This window comes from Enoplosus armatus, chromosome 11, assembly GCF_043641665.1.
Source record: "Enoplosus armatus isolate fEnoArm2 chromosome 11, fEnoArm2.hap1, whole genome shotgun sequence".
Classification (NCBI taxonomy): domain Eukaryota; kingdom Metazoa; phylum Chordata; class Actinopteri; order Centrarchiformes; family Enoplosidae; genus Enoplosus; species Enoplosus armatus.
Genome location: NC_092190.1, coordinates 15,912,792 through 15,934,538, shown reverse-complemented (window position 1 = coordinate 15,934,538; position 21,747 = coordinate 15,912,792). Strand labels below are relative to the sequence as shown.

Genomic DNA, 21,747 nt, shown 5'->3' with positions numbered 1-21,747 from the left:
CACACTGTAATACAATGTTTGCACACTGATGGGAATGTGTAACTATAATTTGTGTGCATGGGACAGGAAAATAATGAAAATAAGTAAGTGTATCTTATTCACGTGTAAACGACATGCATTTATTGGTTTGATGTAACATTTGCTAATTTGCTTGTGTGTGTGAGTGTGTGTGTGTATCTTTGTGTGTTAAAACCCTTTAATGCAGCGAGACCAGAGGTTCGTGCCGATATAAACAATTGATTTATAATTTTTTTTCCAAAAGCAACCCCCACAGCTATAAACGAAATAATACTGACTTAATGGCCAGTGAAAAATGCATAGAAATGAATCACCATCTGAATGTTTACATATAATTTGAGGCACACATTAACGATGAATAAAGTATGCAGAATAAAGCATACACACAAATGAACACAAACACACAAACCCTGCCACTGAAGTCAAATGAACGAAAGGAAAAGGGATAAAAAATAATAGACAAACACACTCCGTATAGTGTGGCAGTGTCTACCAAATGCAAGGATAACGCAAAAAGGTATTCAAATTGGTAAACAGAAAAGGAGTAAGCAGAAAAAAACAATTGCATCCGACCTCTCAAGGAGAGAAGCCGTTTTGAATTCAATCAGCTGTGGTTTTGGCCAACAGGAAATGCATTTAGCGATTTCTCACCCTCCTCTCTTTTCTCCTCCTCTCCTGCCCTGTGGACTGTGGGCCATCATCATAATCTTTATTTATTGTCTTATAATGACATAATCTGAAACTTAATTTCAACATCTTTTAAGAAGTGAAACACTTTCACTATCCCAACTTCTTTAATTTCTTTTCTAATTCACTAAATTGAAGAAATGTTTTTAACTGAAACTGAGTGCTAAGCCACAGACACTGAGGTCATACATAGGACTCTTAAGTCGATTTATGCTTCTGTATCTGGCATAAGAATGGATTTATAGTTAAGTGTCGAGATCTCACCCGTTGATAGCACCACAGCAAGGCCAACTGGACGTCTCCTACATTATCAAGCTTTGTTGTGAAGGATACTGCGGTCTGAAGTGTGTAGGTGAAAACACAAGTAACCTATGACCTATTACTGTTTTTGCAGACTCTGCGTGGCATAGCTGTAGCTGCTCTGTGTTAACGCAAAATGGAGAAAACAAGCAAGCAGTGCTGAACAGATGATCATGACACCAAACCGTCTGAAAAATAATGTGGAAGCATTTCAGATTCCACACCACAGAGGGAAGGTGTGGCTGTTTTCTGCCTTTTGCACCTGCCTTAAAGTAAAATCACCTGTTAGCTCATCACTAATGCAGTGGAGGCAACGCAAATGACCACAATGTCAATTCTAGATCATACTTGAAAAAGAGACAGCCCAGTGCATTTAGGTTATTCATGGAGATTAAGAAAAATGTAATTTAATCTAAGTCTAAGGTTATACTCTTTGGGGATTTAGTCAGTTGGTGAAGCTTTGGGTTTCTGTTCTTTGAGGCTTTCAGCGCTCACATTAAAGCAAAGTAGTCAGATTTGATTTATTGTAACACTGTTAGTGAGTTGCTTTCTGGTTTGTTGTATTCCTGGTAGTTTTAGGACGTGCTTTGCCAGTGGGTCGCTTTGTCTGTGATGGTTATCTGATATAGCTAAGGCGGTTGTAGTTGTACATCACCACTGTTGTCTTCATTTTTTTTATTCAGTTCACTTTATATTTAATGATGGTGGATAAGTCTACATTCACAACGTAGATAGAGGGAGGAAAAAGTGAAAGGGAAACAGAAAGAGAAAGAGAGTTTTCACGATACTGGTACCTGGTTGAAAAGCTTTTCTTAGCAGTTCTGCCATCACAACACATTTGGATAAATTCCCTCCTATGAAACATAAATCTTCTCATTTTGTGTCAATGTCTATTCAAATATTCATTCTATTTTACTCATGTAAAACTGTCTTCAGGCCACCCCTGGAGTTAAGATTGGGAGGAAAAAATGAATATGAGTGGACTCATTGCCCGAGGCACATCACACATCACACATCACACATCACACTTGTGACTTTATAATTAGGTCCTGTGAGTAATATTTATTCCCAGTAACATTTTAATTGATAAAAATGAGCATTTTCACGTTTATGTTGAGATCTGGATAAAAATGAGATGTCACTGCTCATGTGTTACTGATCACAGGCTAACAAAAGATGATCTATTGTACTTTATATCAGATCACTGTCGTATTGTGTTACTGTACACCAGTATGTGTGTTTCACGTATTCTTAGTTGACCTTGAAGATGTGTTTGTCTATGAGCTGGGAAAAGTGTATGACCCTTTGGCTTATGAAACTCTTTCAAAGCTTATACCATTATTTCCTAAAATGCATGGCTGTCAATCTGACCATAAGTGTATTTGTCTTGAGTCATGAAAACTTGACATTTCTGGAGAAAAAATATGTTCCGCCAGCAGCAGCGTGATGGGACATTCTTTCCGTCCTTAATCACATTGGTACAGCTTGTGTGTCTGGCATACGACAAACTAGGTTATGAGTCAGTCGCTGACTACGCTTGATGACTGTGTGAGACAGCAGCTATTTAGAGGATACGGTTCTTCTAATTTCTTCACCTTTCAGAGACGGGACAGTCTCCCTATCTAGTGAGCCATCCGTCTGCTTGTGTACTAGTGTAGGCAGCCCAGTCTGTTTGTGCTTTCCAGTGAGGAAGTGTGTGGAGATTGCCTCAGGTTGTTTGCAAAGGGGTGGGTGTGTTGAAACACACTGCTGAGACACCTCTTGAGTAAACATCAACTGTGCTTGATTTGATCTGCAATGTTGCTCACAGGATGGGCCTTTATATGTAAACACTTCTTTATTTTTAAAGCCAGGTAGTCATAAAATCTCTTTCAAACGAGACTTGGACAAGATGGTAGCTCCGATGTCCCTGGCAAAACATGCTAAAACAGGTATTTTTAGGCTGACATAAATATGGCTGAAGAAAACCCTCCTGTGTAAATATGCAGTGTACAACAATGTGAGCGGTATTAAGCTGAATGATTTGTTTTGGAACAGATAAATGATTGATTTTCTGAAAATGACATCATTGGAAGCAAATTGTTGTTTAGCTGGGGTACTAGAATGTGTGTTGGTACAGATTCTTACACCAATCTACCTGTTTACTGTACTTGTTTGAAAAGAAAATGTGCTTTAGGACAAAAGAAAGATAAGGGAATGCTTTATAAGAGAAGGCTGAGTTTATCTTCCTTAGTGTAAAAATCTTTCATTTTCTTTTAACTTAACATTTTCTTTTCAATAGATAGTCGTTAAGATGTAGTTGTTGACCAATGATAGCCACAAAGCAAAGCACAGCAAAGAATGTCTTTACATTTCAGTCCTATGAGTGAACTACAGTACTCCCTTTGCCTTCCTGCTTTCTATCCATCCTTAAAGTTATGTGTACTGAGCGTTTGCCAATTTACAGCCCAGTTGGTCAGACCCGGGGTTAACTGGTGGAGTGGCCTGTGAGCCTTGTCAGCACTCCGACAGCTTCAGTCAGAAAAGAAAACAGCATGCAACAAGGCTTGCAACTTTCCACCAATCGATAAATGGAATAACTGCCACTTTAGACCATTATACCATCCTCTTTCGGGTCTGGAGTAATGAACTGTAATAGAGAAATGATAATAATGATGATAGTCATAATTAGTGGGATAATAACAGGGCAATCACAGGGTGCCGTAACGGGAGACATTAACTGTGATCTATGATTGATCTGTTGCAAGGCTGGCAGCTTGGCAATCGAGCAGGAGTTCCGGGGAATGGGGTGATGCAGGGAGTGTGTTTCCAAGTGTGTTTGTTGATGTCACTTAAAAACATTTACAGATACACACAAACCCTGTAGCACCATGATAAGCACCGTAACGTACCACCACTGCCACAAAACCTTAGAATTTCCTACGCGGATTTTAATGGCATCCAGTCTCCATGTATGCTTTTATTAAGTTCACTCAAATTACAGACAGACATGTGTTCTTACTTATGTATCTAGCCATGCAGATACTTCTGAGATTTCTGCCTCCACGTCAATATAATGGAAGTGAATGAGATTTCGTTCTTGTTGGTCAAAGCTTTAAAAAGCATTTTAAAAATTCAACAGCCACCTACAGAGCTTGGAGTTTGGAAATATGTTTTTTCATAATTAGGTTGAATCAACTCATTATGCAAAACATAGAAATGCTTCCAAGTAGTCAGGTTAAGAAGAAATAATATTTCATTATTGTTTACTGCTTTACTGACCGGATTTTCTGAAAGAATAAACAAATAAGTAAAAATCTTACCAGGCCTGCATGGTGAAAGGAAGGTTAAATAAATAAGAATATAACTTCTTTGTCCATTCCTCACATTCTTGACTCTATTTCCATCCCCCTCATCTCTCTCTCCTCCCAGACATTGTTTACTCATTCTGAGTTTGTTCTGTCTCCTGTAGTTCCAGTAAATAATACATACAGCACCCCTGGTCAATCCTAGAGGTGTGGGTTTGTGTGCATGTAGGTCTGTATTATATGGTCTGCATTTGAACCCCACTGCAAGTGTGGACTCTTGTCTGCGTACACACAGGTACTTTTCATAGTGTGTGTGTGGCTTTAGGTGATTGTGTGGTAAGCCTGGGAGAGACTGAGGACTGGACGCTGCCATCAACATTGTACGGCTTTCTCTTCTGAGCTTTGGGATGTGTCGCAGTGTATGTGTGTGGGAGCAAGAGTGTGAGGCCCTGACAGCCAGGCCCCGGTTAACCGAGACGTGCCTGCATCCCGTCGACGAGTTTTAACAAAAGCCATATTGTAACGGGAGGATTCTGTCTCGGCCATGATAACAGCTTCCACAATGCCAAACCCTGCGCCCTGATCAGGACAAATGAGCAGCACAGGTTTTCTATAGTTTTGTTTCATTTGCTTAATTTCTCAGATGATACTGATGACACTCCAAAACAACCTTGAGCTGTGACAATTCCAAAGGGCATCTTCCGAGACTTCGAAAAGAGCGGTGAGCTTTCAAAATATACTGTTTTTGACTTTTCAGATGTGTTTGGATATGAATCTGCAGAAGTCGGGTCCACAGGCACAGGGGTGCAGAACTGGGTAAGGACAAGGAAAGTGAAATTATAAACAGTTTGGTTTCGAAGGAACATTTGTATGCTTACAAAGTCCCATTGAGATAGGCAGACTTGTATTAGTATGAGAGACAAAGTCAGTGTGTAGGTTATGTTCTTCATCATGGCGCTACAGTATTATTTTTTGCCATTTTAATGGGAATTAAACAACTGTATACACCTTAACAACTAATGAGAGTCACTTATCATTACGAAATGGCAGGGATGGATCAATGTCCAATACTGTATCTCTATGCTAGAAAAACAACAGCTGAACTCAACCTAACTTCAAAGTAAGGTCAAACCAGAAAGAGCGCTCAGCCACACACAACAGCCAAACAACCTCAATTCTTGCTATTATGTTTAAGTTTAAAAACAACCACTTGAGAATTTAATCAATCACGAAGCAGATCAGTCAGCTAATGTTTAGATGATGTAACCTTCCACTTTTCCAAACTCACAAAACTGTTCAGTACTAGTAAAACTACACACTGTAGGTATAAAATACATAATTCTGCAACTACACGGCCAATTCACATCAAATCAATATATACTACCACTGTTTATTGTTTAACAGTATAACATCATTTTTACATACATAATCCTCAATAGAAATATGACAAACTATTATGACAAATAATACAGAATTTGATTTGTTTACTTAGGCTTCATTGTAAAAAGAAACAAAGAGACAGGTGAAAACATTGACCAAGAAATAGAGGCCCAGTACATTACAATGCCCTCTGTATGAGTCAGACACCACTGAAAATAACAGATGGAGCAGGTCCGTATGCATGACCGCATAATTTGACCTGCACTCACACAGCTACATCATGAGGCCACATCCGTGAAGAATTTTATTGCTAATTGCAGTGAACCGGAATATGGAGAGGTTGAGATCATTAAAAGGTTTAATGGCATGTTGGTTGTACTTGACTTTGATTGCATTTTTCTCCACAGTTCCCCTCTCTCATCTTGGGGAGTGCATTATTACAACACCAAAGGATTTCCTGTGACTGAGCAGATAGTTTGGGAAGTGTGCTCAGCACAATTTGGGCTTTATCAAGCACTTACTGACACGTGTTCGGTCAAAAATAGGGTCCAGCAGATAAGAAATAAGTCAAGTCATGGTCACAAGTTCAAGAGTATTTTAATTACAAAACCATGCCATGGTAAACAAACTTTTATGCAAATTAGCTCAGGCTAATTAATGAAGGAATTACCATATATTTCTATTTACAATTTTCTTGTCTTCATATGAAATTATAAATATGAATATGGACTGCATATTTCAAAGCATTAGTGAGTCAAATTAATTAATGCCTCATTAACGTGCACATTTTTTCAGAAACATGGTAGAAAAGTTTATTATATAATTTACTCTACAGGGGGAATCTGTGATTGTAGACTTGAAGGAAATATGGGCTGTGGTTGGTCGATTGACGGCCTAATCAAAATAAGGCACGTTTATAGTGGATCAGATGACACACAACATTGCACTTCAGAAAGTGTTACTTTGACAAATGAAACCTGTAATGTACAGTAGCACAGTGGGTCCCTCACTGTGCTTTGGAACCCACTACATATTTTTAGGGCCTCATGTCTATTCTGTGCTTTTTCTTTGTAAAAACACTTTTCTGTATGTTACAGTATACCACCTGAATGATTAATGGTCCAAACACCTTAATGTGCAAAATTACTGTTAAATGTATCTTGAAAATTAACCAATGTCCTCTAACACTAAATTAAAGGTAAATGGACAACAAGAAGAGTTTGAGGAGACACTTAAAGTGTCTTCTAAAAGTAGGTTTTTAAAGTGCAACCTAATGTAATTTGTGCAATTAATACTATTCAAACCAAGTGGTATAGATTTGAGCTTCAAGAAGATATATATACAGTATATACAGTATACTACTATACACAATACAGCACTTTTCAGATCGGATTATTGTATGTGACACAGTCCAAACACCCCTCATAATGGACCAGTTTCACCTTCAAGTCCTTCATTCATAGGTCTGGCAGAAGACTGGAAACCCAGAGAGGTGAGATGTCACAGAGCCTGGCACCTGTCACCAGCAAAGGGGTGGACATCAACGTCAACCGGACATCATCATACACACTCAAACACACACATTTATTCATTGAACCTCTTACCAGGAACACACACACATGCATGCACACATGCACTAACATACAAAATTCCCATTAACGTGCACTTCACACATAATCACCCTCTCATTGTCACACACACACACACACACACACACACACACATGCAGGGTTTGAGTCAGTTCCAGAGACGCTGGTGAGGGGGCATCTACAGTGGCAGGCGACTAATTGAAAGTGAAGTGGACCCAAGCTGTCGCAGCGTTGGCCTTCCGCCTATATGGCTAAGAGATGACAAGCTATCCAACAGCATTAGCACCAGCAGCCTGAACACACACACCAAAACTCTGATGGCTGCAAACTACCTATATACATGTTCATGTTTACATACAACAACCTGAAGAAAGCAAACGGCGTATTTCTGTTTTACAAAACTCAAAGACCAATTTAATTTGTTAAAAATAACTATAGTCACTGGACCTGTCTCCAACCATGAAACTGCAGGGGAAAATGTAAACAGGCAAAATGGTGCTAAAATGGGCACACCAGAGCATTTAATACTCAAAACTGTTTTAGTCATTGTTGACGTGAAGAGATACCTTATATCTTGTTTCTGCAATTTTACTTCCAAACCCACAGCCAAACACTTTAAAAGCATAAAATGATATCAGATAACTACAAAACACCCTGAAAGAAGAAAATAATATGTTTTTACAAAACTCAAAATGGTAGCTGAACAGATTAGCTGAAATTGAGCAGCTTGTATGTATTGGATTATTATTGACTCAAGCAAGTCAGGGAAAAACGAATGTTTGCTGATACATGGTCCAAGAGTTACAGGCCAAGATGTGAGTCGAACTTTGTGGCGACACTACAGGTATATTGCATTTCTACATTGACCCCACATGTTTGCCTGCCTTTCTATGTTGATGATGATATAAAAATTGTTCAAATGCTTCTATGGCCAGCTATAGCTGCCCGTTGCAGAAAAAGAAGAAAGAAAGAAGCCCACTGAAAGGCTCGCCAATAGTTGAAATGGGCTTGATGCTTCACTCACAAGCAGCCTTGTTCTTACTCTCATCATTACAGTGATACTCGGAATAATCAATAACAATTACAACAGCGCAAAGTAGTTAATTGTTTTTATAGTGTACAAACCTTTCCTTCATGCCTTGGTAGTCTCTTGGCTAGATCCCATACTTTTTCAAATGTAATTTCAATTGACTTGTTGAGAGAGCCCACTTCTACAGCCTCTTGAATGATGATACAAAAGGACAGGGAAGGCTTAACACACGCACGTTTACATGGAGAAAAAGATCTCTGTTTGCAGAGGTGTGACTGTATATCTATTTCCTCTGGGAGATAAATATAAAATCAGAGGGGGAACCTGTTCTGTAATGAGTACTGAGGGGAGAGAAAAAAGGGCAAGGGCATGACATAAAGCAGTGGATAAAGATACATATCTCAGCATTGTGTGTGAGTGTCTGTGTGTGTGTGTATGTGTGTGTGTGTGTGATTGTGTTTGAGAAAAGGTTAAGAAGTAGTGAGAACACTTGTAGTTTGACACTAACAAAAAGGGTGAGAGGAAAAGTGAAATAAATGGTGAATAAAAGAAAAAGTGATTACATGCTTTGTACGTCAAACAGCATCTGTGTGTGTGTGTGTGTGTGTGTGCGTGTACATCATCCAATCAAATTAGGAGATGTTCACATTGTTAATGTTTGTGTTTGTCAGTTTGAATACCTACAAGCCTTCATTGACCTGTGTGTGTGTGTGTGTGTGTGCGTGTGGCAGTCAGTCATTAGTGTTGACCTGTCTCCCCAAGCTGCCAGTCTCATCCATTATGTGGGCTGCCTGCAGTCATCCATTTCCCCCACTGCCCTACCTGGACACATCCATCTCTGCTCAGCCAGACGCTGTTAAAGCTGCCCCACTGATATACGTGTGTGTGTGTGTGTGTGTGTGTGAGAGAGAAAGAGAGAGAGAGAGAGAGAGAGAGAGAGAGAGAGAGAATGTATTCCTCTTGGCTTGTTTGTGTGTGCTTTTGATTGACAACATGGCAACCATGAGTCAGTGCAATCCTAATAGTCTTTGTATATTCTGCTGTCCTTTGTGGTGACTATCTATCTGTCTGCTGCCTTGAGGTTTGTGCTTTTGCATTCAGAGGCCATTCCAGGTGACCATGTTTTTTTTACACGTTTTCTTGATAAAATCAACCATTTTCAGGTAAAAACAAAACAATAACACCACTATTACTACTAAAACAACAAATCCATCTATCCATCTGTTTATTTTCCACTATGTATCCGGGTCTGGGTCATGGAGGCAACAGACTGAGCAAGGTAGTCCATATGTACCTCTCCGTTCTCTCTAGCCAACTCCTCCAGCTCTTCCCGGGGAAGCCCAAGTTGTTCCCAGGCCAGATGGGATATGTAATCCCTCCAACGTGTTCTGACCTCCCATTCTCTTCCCAGTTGAACATACCAGCAATGCCTCAAGAGAGAGGTGTCCAGGAGGCATCGTAATCAGATAACTGAACCACCTCAACTGATCAATTGACACAAAGGAGCAGCAGTTCTACTCCAAGCTCCTTCCTCTCCCTATCTCTAAGGACGAGCGCAACTATGCTGCAAACTCTTTTCATCTGCTTGTATCCGCAAAGTCCATGACCATAAATGAGGGCTGGAAGTTAAATCACCCGCTAAATCAAGAACTTCAGGCTCAGCTCACTTTTCACAGTCTAATACAATGTCCACATTACTACTGATGCCACGCCAGTCTGCTTGTCGGCCTCACTCTGCATCTTACCCTCAGGTGTGAACAAAATGTGTGTCGACTACAGTCTGAGCATTACTGTATTGCCAAAGTCATCCCTTTCTCAAAAAGCATACTTTACGGATACTTTAGGCTAACAAATGGATTCAAGATAATAAACTGGCCTACAGTAAATGTGAAGGCAGTTTAATCCAGTTCCCTGAATCAATTAGCATTTCTTTTAAGCACAAATTTCCCTACAACTTCAATAACATGCAAGTGACAATACAACACCACTGACATAAAACAAAGAAAAAAATTCTACCTAACCAGTCCTCTGGGGTGAAACAAGTCCTTTGATGAGAATTGCAGCTGATGAAAACATGTATAAAGCTTCTCTCTCAAATCAAACAGGCCTTTCAGGCTGATATTTACCCAGGGGAAGAGAAGAGAGGTATTCTGGCTGCTAACATTGAATCATACACTTCATGTTTAGTCATGAAACACCACCAAAAAAAAATTAATTCATTTGGAAATGAAAGAGATGGAGACAACGAGTGTGAGAGACAGAGCGAGAGGAAGGGAGATGGGCGGACACTTGTTGACATTTCAAGGGTTGGTTGAACAAAGGCTTGACGCCTGTGGTCTGCCTCTCACTCTGTGTGTTAACATGCAGTCTTGGAGCAGGCATGCGATCTGCCAATGCTGGTCGGAATCAAACATTTGAATGCAATTTGAGTGTTTTCTACGAGAGACAAATGTGGGAGAAGAGACACGACAGAGAGTTTGGTGAGTACAAGTTGGTTGGTAGTTACACCAACATAGAAGGAAGTGAGATAGATATTGAGGAGTTCAACAGACATGGGACGGTAATTGCTGGAACAACTAGATGGTTTCACTTACTTTCCTGCTTGACACATTGTCATATACTGTGTACATATATGTGTAAATATATATATATATATATATATATACATACATACATACATATATTCCTTGTTCTTGCACCAGTGGAAAAAACATTACCATTACTTGATTGGAAAAAGACAAAACAAAATACAGAAAAAAAACCTTGCAGTAATTTGAATTTATTAAGGTAATCACGTTGATTCAAGGGCAGTCCTTTTTTTGCCCTGAGCTAGATGGTGCCCTTGAACAATTGTGTTCTGGCGGAACTGCTGTTCTGGAAATATTTGCAAGTTGAATATTTTACTCTTACAGGACAATATTTTACAACAATGTCCCATTTAGATAGCAAACATAGAAAATGTATTCCTTGAATATATTCAAACAAGAATCAACAAATGAACAAAGAAGGCTTGCCTTACAGCCCTTTTCAGCTTTAACAAGTAGCACTAGTTGAGGTTGCTCATACAAACAAGGATTTAGAAAAATGCAATAGTTGGCCAGTGGGTGGCTTATCACAGTGGTCCACATACGGTGAGTCAGCCCTGCCTTATTACTGATATGAGAATAGGGATAGCAATATTTGTACCAACAAAAGATAGAGAACTAAAATGAGCATCTTTGGGAGCCTACAGTGTATTCCTCATACATGAATGTTCAGAGAGAGACAGGGAGAAACAAAAATAAGAGAATCACATACTGAAATAAATTCAAATGGAGAGACAGGGGAGGGAGAGAAGACAGAGTAGAATGGGAATAGGAGTGAACTGAGTTTTCATTGGAACCCTGGGGATATATGTAATGAGTTGGAGAGAGGCATGTTTGCCTAGCCTGGTTTACACAGAGAAATGACCCTGTGATACACACTGTGGGGCCCTCTTACCACACACACACACACACACACACACACACCTGACTTGGAGGCAATCCAAAGAAGTAATGTTAGAGAAGGGAGTAGGAAGATTTGCTGGTGAATTCGACAAACAATTTTCACTGTGTAAGGCTTGCTTCGATGAGGTATTCCTACCACGTAACTCAGGTTGTTTAAACCATGGTCTTGATGCAGTTATGATGTGTCATCCATCCTGAAACTCCTGTATCACAAGTAGTGGGACACCACAATGGCAAAAATCACTGTTACAACCTGTGCGAATGCAGATTATGATATAATTCCCCTTATTCTGTCTCTTTTGGTGTCTCTTCTAATAGTTCAAAAGAATTAATGTAAAAGCTTCAAAATTGTCCTATTTTATGACAGGGTACCTGCAGCAACAGTGCCAATTTCATACTAGAATGCATATTATAACTGTAATAACTGTATTATCTCCAGAGTTTTCATATGAAGCATGTTAAACTTCAGGTGAAACTGGCTCTTATTACTCTTTTCTGTGTCAAACTAGGTCTTATTTCAACTTTCATTTATGGTCAATTTAAAGTGATAATCTGCTTTCCGTTTAAATGAAGGTAGAAAAGAATGCTTAGCCAATGCTAAGCCTAGCTTAGAATGCTAACTGCTAATTATTCTGTTATTTGAAATGATTCGATAAAAGTCAAGAGATTTTTAAGAGTGTACGGGCTCATAGGTCTGAGATTTTGACCTGATGATGGTGTTAGAGGAAACTTCAATGGATCATAGAAGGCATTTTAATTCACCATGTGTACCACGGTATATGAACGTCTGTATCAAATTTCATGCCGATCCATACAATATTTGTGGAGACATTTCACTCAAAACCACAAATCTCAACCTCACAATGGCGCTAAAGGAAAAGTTAGAGGCTCAACAAAGTCAGTATGCTACATCATCTGGGGACTATGATGTTTGTACAAAATGTTGTGCCAATCCATCACGTAGATGTTGAGATATTTAAGTATAAGTATAAGGATGAAAATTCAGGGGATCACCAAAGTCAGTAGGGACCATGGGACATTGAATGTGAATGAATGTTGGACCAACATCTCTAGACCCATGCCGCAAGCGTGGCTAAAATCAATGCACTAGATATCATTAAAAAATAAGTTAAATCAGTTGCTCTACCTGAAATATGATTTAATTACTGTTAGTTACTCTGATGGCACACTGGATTGACATTAGCTTCACAATGCAAAAAGCAGTGCCCCCGGATAAACAGTTTTATGGCTCACAAATGAGGGAATCCATTGTAGCAGCGATGGAGGGGATGTAAATGCATTGCAAATTTAACAAAGTACAGTTAAGTGCTTATCATTTTACAAGACATTGCCAAGAACATGCCAGTTGCATATGAATGGCTTGTTGACAGCTTAGAGCAGTAATATATTAAAGAGGAAATATGTTTTGTTATCAGAGTGGTAAGGGCTCATTCTAAGATATCATCTCCTCTCTTTATGTCTGTTTTGGTGTGTACGTGTGGTATCGGCAGACTCTGTAGTATTGTGGTACTGGTATTGGTATCAGAAATTAAAAGTAGTATCAAGCCATCTCTACAGCTGAGAAAATTGAATAGATAACCATCTTTACATGTGGATTTCACTTTATCTAAACTACTTGACAAATTAGTATCAGGGGTGACATATGGAAACGAGCGAAAAGTGTCTTGCGGAGGTTATTCGACTGAACTACACATTGTTTGACGTTTTCTTTTCTTACCATGTCATTGCAGTTGAATCATGTTTTGATATATAATTTCAAGTATTGTAGTATTGATTCCAAAGTCAAACATCTGGCATTGTAGGAGCACTATTTTTATATACATGAACAAGAGAACCAAAGAGTGGGTGAATAGGAGGAGATTTAAAAAGCAAGCAGACATAATGAGGAGAAAGTGATATAGTAGGTTATAATAAGGGAATATGGAGAGATATCAGGATAAGAAAAATCCGACCCAAGGAAAAATAAATAAATTCTGTCGGCGTCAGAGCCCTGCATGCGTAGCAGCTCTAATGAATCTGCTCATTAGTATGACTCTCATGGCAGATCACTCCATTAATAATCTATGGCTGTGGTGGCGGCCATGACAGAGAGGGCGGGCCACAGGGATGTTGCCTTCCGAGAGTGGAGCCCTTTCACTTGCAAGAGCCTTGGGAAGAATCTGCGTGACTGGATGTATACATCCATGACAGAGATAATGAAATAATCTGCAGGAAATACGTTTGACTCAAGTCTGGGATAAGTTATTATGAGCGCTTCATGTGTTGATGATGTTAGGCTAATAGTCCCAATTTACCTCCTTAGCATTATTCAGATCCATTGTTTAGGACACTTGAGTTTGAGTAAGCATGAACACGTGTGGGCACCTTGTTAACTGTGGCCCCTGATGGCTATTTGAGTCCCCAGGAGCTGTAGCCAATTATTGAAAACACAAAACAATACACTCTTGAGACACACAGTAACAGTGGTAAATAATATATAAATCACATCTACCCTTTATGAATTATACATCTCTCCATGTTGACTGTTCACAGTGGGCATATATTTATTCATATAAGGGCGATCTACATTCTTTTCCCACAAAATAATTTGTGTGATTAATTCCATACCATCAAAATATTTGTGTTACACGTCATGGCACTTTTGTCAACTTGGCAAGACTTAATACATGCTCTGATCGCCTTGGGTATAAAAAAAGCACTTTATGTGGTATGATCATAACTGTGTCCCAAGGTTTAATTGATGTTTTAATATTTTTCCATGGAGTACTGCCTCCCTTTGATTTAGCCAAAAATGGCAACAGAAATATTTGTCTAAGATATTAAATCTGGGACTGCAGCGATGGCTGAGTCATTTTCATTCTGCTATTCTTGGCTTTTTAACCAATTTCTTTGCTCTCTCTGTATGGCAATTTCATCAGCCATCTATCAAATACAGCATGCTTGGAGATATAATTATATCACACGATATATAGGTATACTACAATCGAATACAACGGCCCTGAAATAAATACCTTTTGATAATGAAGAAATAGATGCTTATAATGCTCCGGTGTTGTTAGGGTCGTTTTTAGGCAAACCTTGCAAATGCGTAGTCAGACAGAGACAGAGAAGGGGAGATCATTACTTGGTGTATCTGTCACCAATAAAATTGACAAGTACATTAAACAAATTATAATGCACTCCTACATCCACGATCCTGTAACACTGAGCTCCCTGCACTCCACACTTCCCCCACCAAAGTCAAGCAAGGCTTTGAATTATTTACTTTAGTTCTCCAGAGAGGCTGGAAAGGGGCGCCGCTGCCTGCTGTTGAATTCTCCACACATACCGGCACACACTCACGGACACTTTACCAAATAATATCCAGTCCCCGTCCCTGGCTTGCAGCCATTTTCTATAGACGAACACAGACATCTACTTTTCACTCTGGAAGCAGTGTTGTAATTCACTTGTCCTCTATTAGTCGAGACATGTTATAAAAGGGTGTAAGGGTGGTTCAGTACGTATGTGTGTGTAAAGTACATGTCATTTTTCAGTAAACAGTCTGCACTTGAGGTCCACTAAGGGTTCAATGGCTCTCCAACCCTCCAAATCATCACGTATGATTGACTCAGATATTTCTTGCAACAGCCAAGATGGCAAAAAAGCAACAATCAATGATCCACTGACAAACAAACTGTTCAGGTAACAAAACGATATATCAATACCAAAAACACCACACCAACCAACCATACAGTGAGCATAACAACTAACTAGCGACCTCTCCCATCCTTACCTTGGCAATCTGGACACACCAATTGAGCAACAGCTGGGATCCGATGTTGTCCTTGTGCTCGTGGACATAGTCGAGCAGGCATCCATGAGGCATCAGTTGTGTGACCAGCTGGATGGTGGGACTCAGGCAGACACCCAGCAGGCGGACCAGGTGGGGGTGCTCCATGCTAGCCATGATCAGGGCCTCCTGAATGAGACAGATACACACTCAGGCATGTGGGGGAAAGGGTTGGGGATGGCTTTTGACATTTGAAATAGTATGTCAACAGATTTTACAGTATTGTTCACTTTAGGCAACAGCCAACTGTTTTAGCAAAAAACAAACAGAAAATACATCACTGTCATGCTATTTCAGTTTTTTTTTTTTTTTTTTTTGCTTGCAGAGAACACTGCAGTGATTATTTGAATAAAGTTGTACATGGACCCACGAGCTTCTTTCTTGATGACTTTGCCAAGAACTATTCAGAACAAGAAAACTTATCGATGTGCAAATAGTTATCATATTCATAGTGTGCTATGTTGTGCTCAAACAGGTAGTCTTCCAGTTAGTGTCAAAGGACAAATGTCAGAGTAAAGGTTAAAAGACTCAAAACACTGGCAGAGAGTTCATCATCTTTAGGAGGGTAGACTGAACTGTCAAAGACCATAGGACGCCTTATTCTGTATAAGGCTGAAGTTTCTCTTGAAGCGAGCAGCGAGGTTCCACAGAGTCAGAAACAGTAGATTCTTATTTAAAACCTCGACATCAAAGTGACTCACTGCTTCACAGGACTGTCAGCATGCTTTGTAGTAGACAAAACATGTAAAAACATTAAGTTGAGATTGCTGTAAATCACGCATCTCTGTCCTTTAATACAACATACAGTTGTGTCCTTCCAGTGGTGAAATGTACTGAATTTGCTATTAGAGAATATGTTACTGTATAGAAAATGTCATATGTACATTTGAAGAAGCTGCTCTACTACATTATTTATGGAGCTTTGAACTTGCCTGTAGTGTCAACACCTTTATGTAACAAGGGCAAATGTTATACATTGGTTTGGAATTCTGCGTATGATTGTAGCATATAAACATACACAACATATTATTTAAATTATACAGAAACATGAGCAGATACAAGAATAGACCTTCATCTATTCTGTGCGGCAATGCAGCTACCCAAGACACATGAACACACACACACACACACACAAACACATAAGCATCGTGACTACAGGGGCTATGGGTTAATATCACTATTCATCATGAGATGGATAGCTGTGCAGAAAAAATACACATCATAGGTGGCTGTGTGTGTGTGTTGTGGAGAGACAGATATGCAATGTGGAGGGGTTCACTGAACACTGACAGAGAGATACAACCACAACACAGTCAGTATATGGCTCATGTATCACAACGCTTGCATAATCAGATCCCTGCTCATGTCCTGGAGATGTCCAGTGACGGCAGTACATACGTTACAGTAAGGAAATCAGGCCAAGGTCTGTGTGAGACTGGGCCTTTCTGTCTGCTTGCTGTTTGACTGTATATCCCTTTCAAGTAAATCTGGACACTCTAGGGTTCCCTTATCACTGTAATGTGGTTTCCTGAGATGTCTCAACTCTTGTAGGCATGGACAGCTTTAAATTAAGGGTGAGGGGGGGATCACGTTATATAGATCCAAATCTGTCAATAGATTATACATTCATCAAGTATGTCTCTGCTGTTTGTGTGTGGGTATATGGATATGAACTGTAAGGCAGAGAGAACGAGACTGTATATATACAGTATACGTGTATGTGTAACCAAATTAAAACATAAATAAACATTTTTTTTCACTCTTGTAATTCTGTAAATGAATTTCAAATGAAACAAAGTGTTTTCATGTCTTTAGAGCTATATCAAAAGTGAAAGCCTGAAAATTGCTGTACAGCAAAAAGCGTGACAATCTTGCTGGTTATTGACACCCTCTTGTTGGGCTCTGGCAGCAGGGAGGCATTATTGCCATTTTGTTGCAAACATTTTTGCTCCTTTGATTGCTGTTTAAAATGAGAAGTTTCCCTCCTCTGAGAGCTCCACAGGTAAACTCTACACACACACACACACGCAGACTAAAGGACAATCAATCCTCGGTGACATTCTTCAAACAGTCAGTGGCAAGTGAGTGTGGCCTGCAGCTAGAAGGTCACCAGTCAGAATTCCCGCCTGGGATAATATGCATGGGTAAAGTAAATGAATGGCACTCTCCTTTCCCCTCTGTACCACTGATGTTCCCCGGAGCAGAGGCTGAGACCCCCGCTGCTCAGCAGTCAATAGAAGAAGACTGTGGAACTGGATGAATGTGAAGTAAGGTATCACGAGGAAAATAAGATGAAACTCAAATGATTTTTACTGTGAGAAATACAAAATAAATAAACCAAACATCAAAGAAATTTGCTCTGAATTTGTGTTTTATTCTGCCAGTTTATTGTTAGTTTTATTTTAGTTTATCTCTCCACTTTCTTGCTCTCCCAATCACATTCTCTGTCACCCCAGTTGTTCCCTTTAAGACTAGTTGAATAGTCAGTTACATACATTTTGTTTAAATGTTAGCTACATTAGAAATTGTCATCAATAATTCGATCTGATTTGTAAACACTATCATTGCTTCTGTAATTGAAAAAACACATTCCCATGTAAATGTATACTCCACAAACCCTTTGTCAAAAATTGGAGAATTTTCCTCTGTAAGGATGTCCTGCATGCCCTGTAAATAACCATCCTTAGCTATGCATGCACATTCTGTCACACAAGCCATCTGAGTGAGTGTTGACTGGGGGTGAGAAGCTGGTTTTGTGTCGTGGTACACACACACATACACACACACACACACACACACACACACACATTTCTGATTCTGACACACAGATACAGGCGATATACAGTATGTAAATGTCTGTTTTTTTGCTAGTACATGAATATGCATCATTAATAGTCTTACATCTCTATCCCCCTATACACAGTATAGCCTCTTTTGTCTCCCTACATGTTGTCCTTTCATTGCTGACATCTGGTTCTCTCATTGTCAGACAAGCCCGCAAAGCGACACAGGGCATTAAATTAAACACACGTAGGATATTCATCAAAGATATCCTGATAAAAATAGAAATGCTAACACTCCAAATCTCTTCCTCTTAGTCTGTCAAACTAAGTGCAAAACATGAGTGCAATTGGGTCAGTTTCAATGTGTGTGTGCCTGTGTCTACATGTGTATGTGTGTTGATGGGGGTTATTTCATCTGCATTGCATCATCATAGGGTAATAATTTTGATTTTTTTTTTCCACTTTTCCTTTTGAAATGAGCCGAGCTGTGAATCTTTTATACATGCACTGTGCTCAGAGCCCGTGGCATGATGTGTGTGTACGTAGGGGTCCTAGGGGCCCCTGATGGTTTCTATTCTGGTGTCTATGGGGTCTAAACTTAGTTTTTAATATCTTAATTTCACCAATAGCCCTGACGTGTAAGTTTTGCTTTCATTTGAATATGACTGAGACGTGGTTTCAATCTTCTGGTGACTTTTAAAAAGGTCATATCTAACACTTAACTATGTGTCACCGTAGTAACAACGCCCTGATATATGTATATGTATATGTTGTATTGGCTGGACTGACCTGACCAAAAACAGCTTGAAATACTTCTATAAGACAAACCAAGTTTTCAAGATACTCACGTCCATGAACTCCACGTTAGCCTTGGGTCCCGTGGCCTCACTTAGGATTTTAATGGCTACAGGAATCTTCACCGTTTCACCCTCTGGGACCCAAATACCCTAAAGAAACACACAAACACACACAGACAAAGATGTCATTATACTGAATGGAAAATCACAAAACTCTCACTCATCAAATTGTATTAAAATAAAGATGTTTAAGATTTGAACACTAGGAATTTTTCACCCTGAATTCTACTTTTTCTTTCTTAATAACCATCTTCCATATTCTCACTGGCAGAGGTTGAGAATGCTCTTCATGATGTATGATTAAAGGTGCTTTTGCCCTTCAAAAAGACTTGGGCAAAACTATTTAATCATTTTGAAGTATCTAATTTCAGGTGGGATTAAAGTGATTAAGCAGCTGCCAAAGTGGTCAAAGCATTTAAAAGTGGCGAGAAATCAAGTAATTCTCCACTTTTACCAAATGTTTCAAATGTGTCCCACCTTTGTCCAGCCCTGATATGACTACATATCGCCAGTGACAGCAGGCCCAACGCCTCTACTCATAGAGTTAAAACACCTGTCCTCTCAAAACTGTAATTTCAATGTGATGCCTCCTTTTGAAACTTCTTTCTACCTGCACTTGTATAGATGAATATTATTCAGTGGGGTTTTTTCAAATCAACTGCATTCAGGGTGTGTAATGTTCTAAATTTATCTCAGAGCTGTTTTCAAGTTTTTTGTAACACCTAAGTATTTCAGCGATATTTCTGTAGCTGATTGCAACAGTACTTGTGAATAATGCACCTCATTATGTTACACCATTTCCAAAATCACACTAATTGTCCTAAATTGGGTGCTACAGTTAAAACTGCAAAACAAAGTGACATGTTGTGACTGATTGCCCCAGAAGAAGACTGTTGTGTTGTATAAACTAAGTCTTTTTCTTCCCCACATTAGTTTGTGTTTTGATTTGTTTCTTGACAATTTACTGCCACCAATTCTGAAATAGCGTGAAACCAAGGGAACATCATATTGTCCCACTTTCCTACAACAGACCTGGCCAATCTCTGAGGTAAATGGCAGTTTAGGTTTAGTTTACTAACTCTCCTCATCTAGCTTGCATGCACTACACCTGTGTGCTAGTAGAACACAAAACAGGAACATTGCTCCATGGCACCACTAGTGGTCAAAAACTCTGCAGGGTCCCTTTAGCAGCTCAACACTTAACAGCTTGTCCAGCAGCTTGTGTAATGAGAGAGCTATATTGAAGTATTTTGGTGAAAAGAGAGGTGAGCCGCGCAGAGGCTTCATTTACAAGTCGATCTGAATGCTGACCCTCAACATTGGCCAAGACATCTGAGTTGTGCATGGAATAATAAGATCATGTGTCGTTAATTTCTTCTTCATTCCCCAGATGTAGGCGATGATTCGATGATGGAAGGAAACTCCGCTGATACTGACTTTTCACATAATATTCTTTATTTGCATCAAAGATCAGGATCAACAGGCATGCGCATCTTGACCTGGACAGCACCCGTAGCCAAATCAGTACTGCTGCCTCGAACACTGTTCAAGCTCGTCTTTTATACCTTTAAGCATACATGGGGTCCTACTATAACACACGAGTCTGTAAACTTCCGTTCCCTATCTAGGGGTCAGGAAAAGAGACCTCTCAGAATGATGTTTCACGTACCTTAACCTCTCAGAGATAACCTTTCACATACCAAGGAAGACCAAGTCTAAACAACAATACATCTTATCTTTATGGGGCCCCAACGTCTGCTAATTGTTTACCTGGAACATTGCATACGTGGCAACTTTGTACTACATATCATTTTTAGATAAAGACTACTTTTATGATTAGTATCAAATAATACACATCACATGCAACCAAGCTGCTGAAGATCTCAGCATCAACCAACTGTGCCTCAACCCTGAGGGGATCCGGTGGAGGATATTTAGTTCCCTTTCTGATGCCTTCTGGCCACCAAGGAAAACTGTCTCTGCCTTAGAACTCACCCATGAGACTCTGAATGGACTATATTCTTACATGCCTAGAGGTGCCTGGAGATTCCCCAGGGAAGCAAGACGTTGCTTTGAAAAAGGACATCTGTGCTCCTGCTACCATACCTCTGACCCAGAAATGTGCTATAATGTGAAAGGATGGATCTACACAATGACCAATGATGATTTCAGTGAGAGAGAGTGTGCTTTTTCTAATTTCAGCTCATTTCAGCTTTCTCTACCGAACTCATCATCACACCGGTGGTGACCTCAGCTACCTCTTATTTCCCTGTAACCCAAGGGGTCTCAGTGTCTGCTATTACTTATTCTTTTCATCCCCCGCCTCCAGCCTTCCATCTCATTTCCTATCATTAATGATCCTGTAATCTGTCTCTCTTGTCTTCCTCTTTTTTCAAGATCATCGTCACATCATGATCTTGAATTTAGGAGTATATTCATTTATTACCAACTGAAACACATGCAAACAGTTACAAT

The 21,747-nt window shown here is 39.6% G+C and overlaps 1 protein-coding gene across 1 annotated transcript in view; it reads right to left on the bottom strand.

The window, feature by feature from the left end:
- Nucleotides 1-21,747, bottom strand: part of LOC139292665 (receptor tyrosine-protein kinase erbB-4-like) — a 155,827-nt gene that overhangs the window by 25,880 nt on the left and 108,200 nt on the right. The window contains exons 19-20 of the mRNA XM_070915027.1: nucleotides 19,264-19,362; nucleotides 15,576-15,761 (exon numbers count right to left, since the gene is read on the bottom strand). Of these exons, the coding sequence (XP_070771128.1) occupies nucleotides 15,576-15,761; nucleotides 19,264-19,362 (285 nt within the window). The remainder of the gene's footprint in view (nucleotides 1-15,575; nucleotides 15,762-19,263; nucleotides 19,363-21,747) is intronic.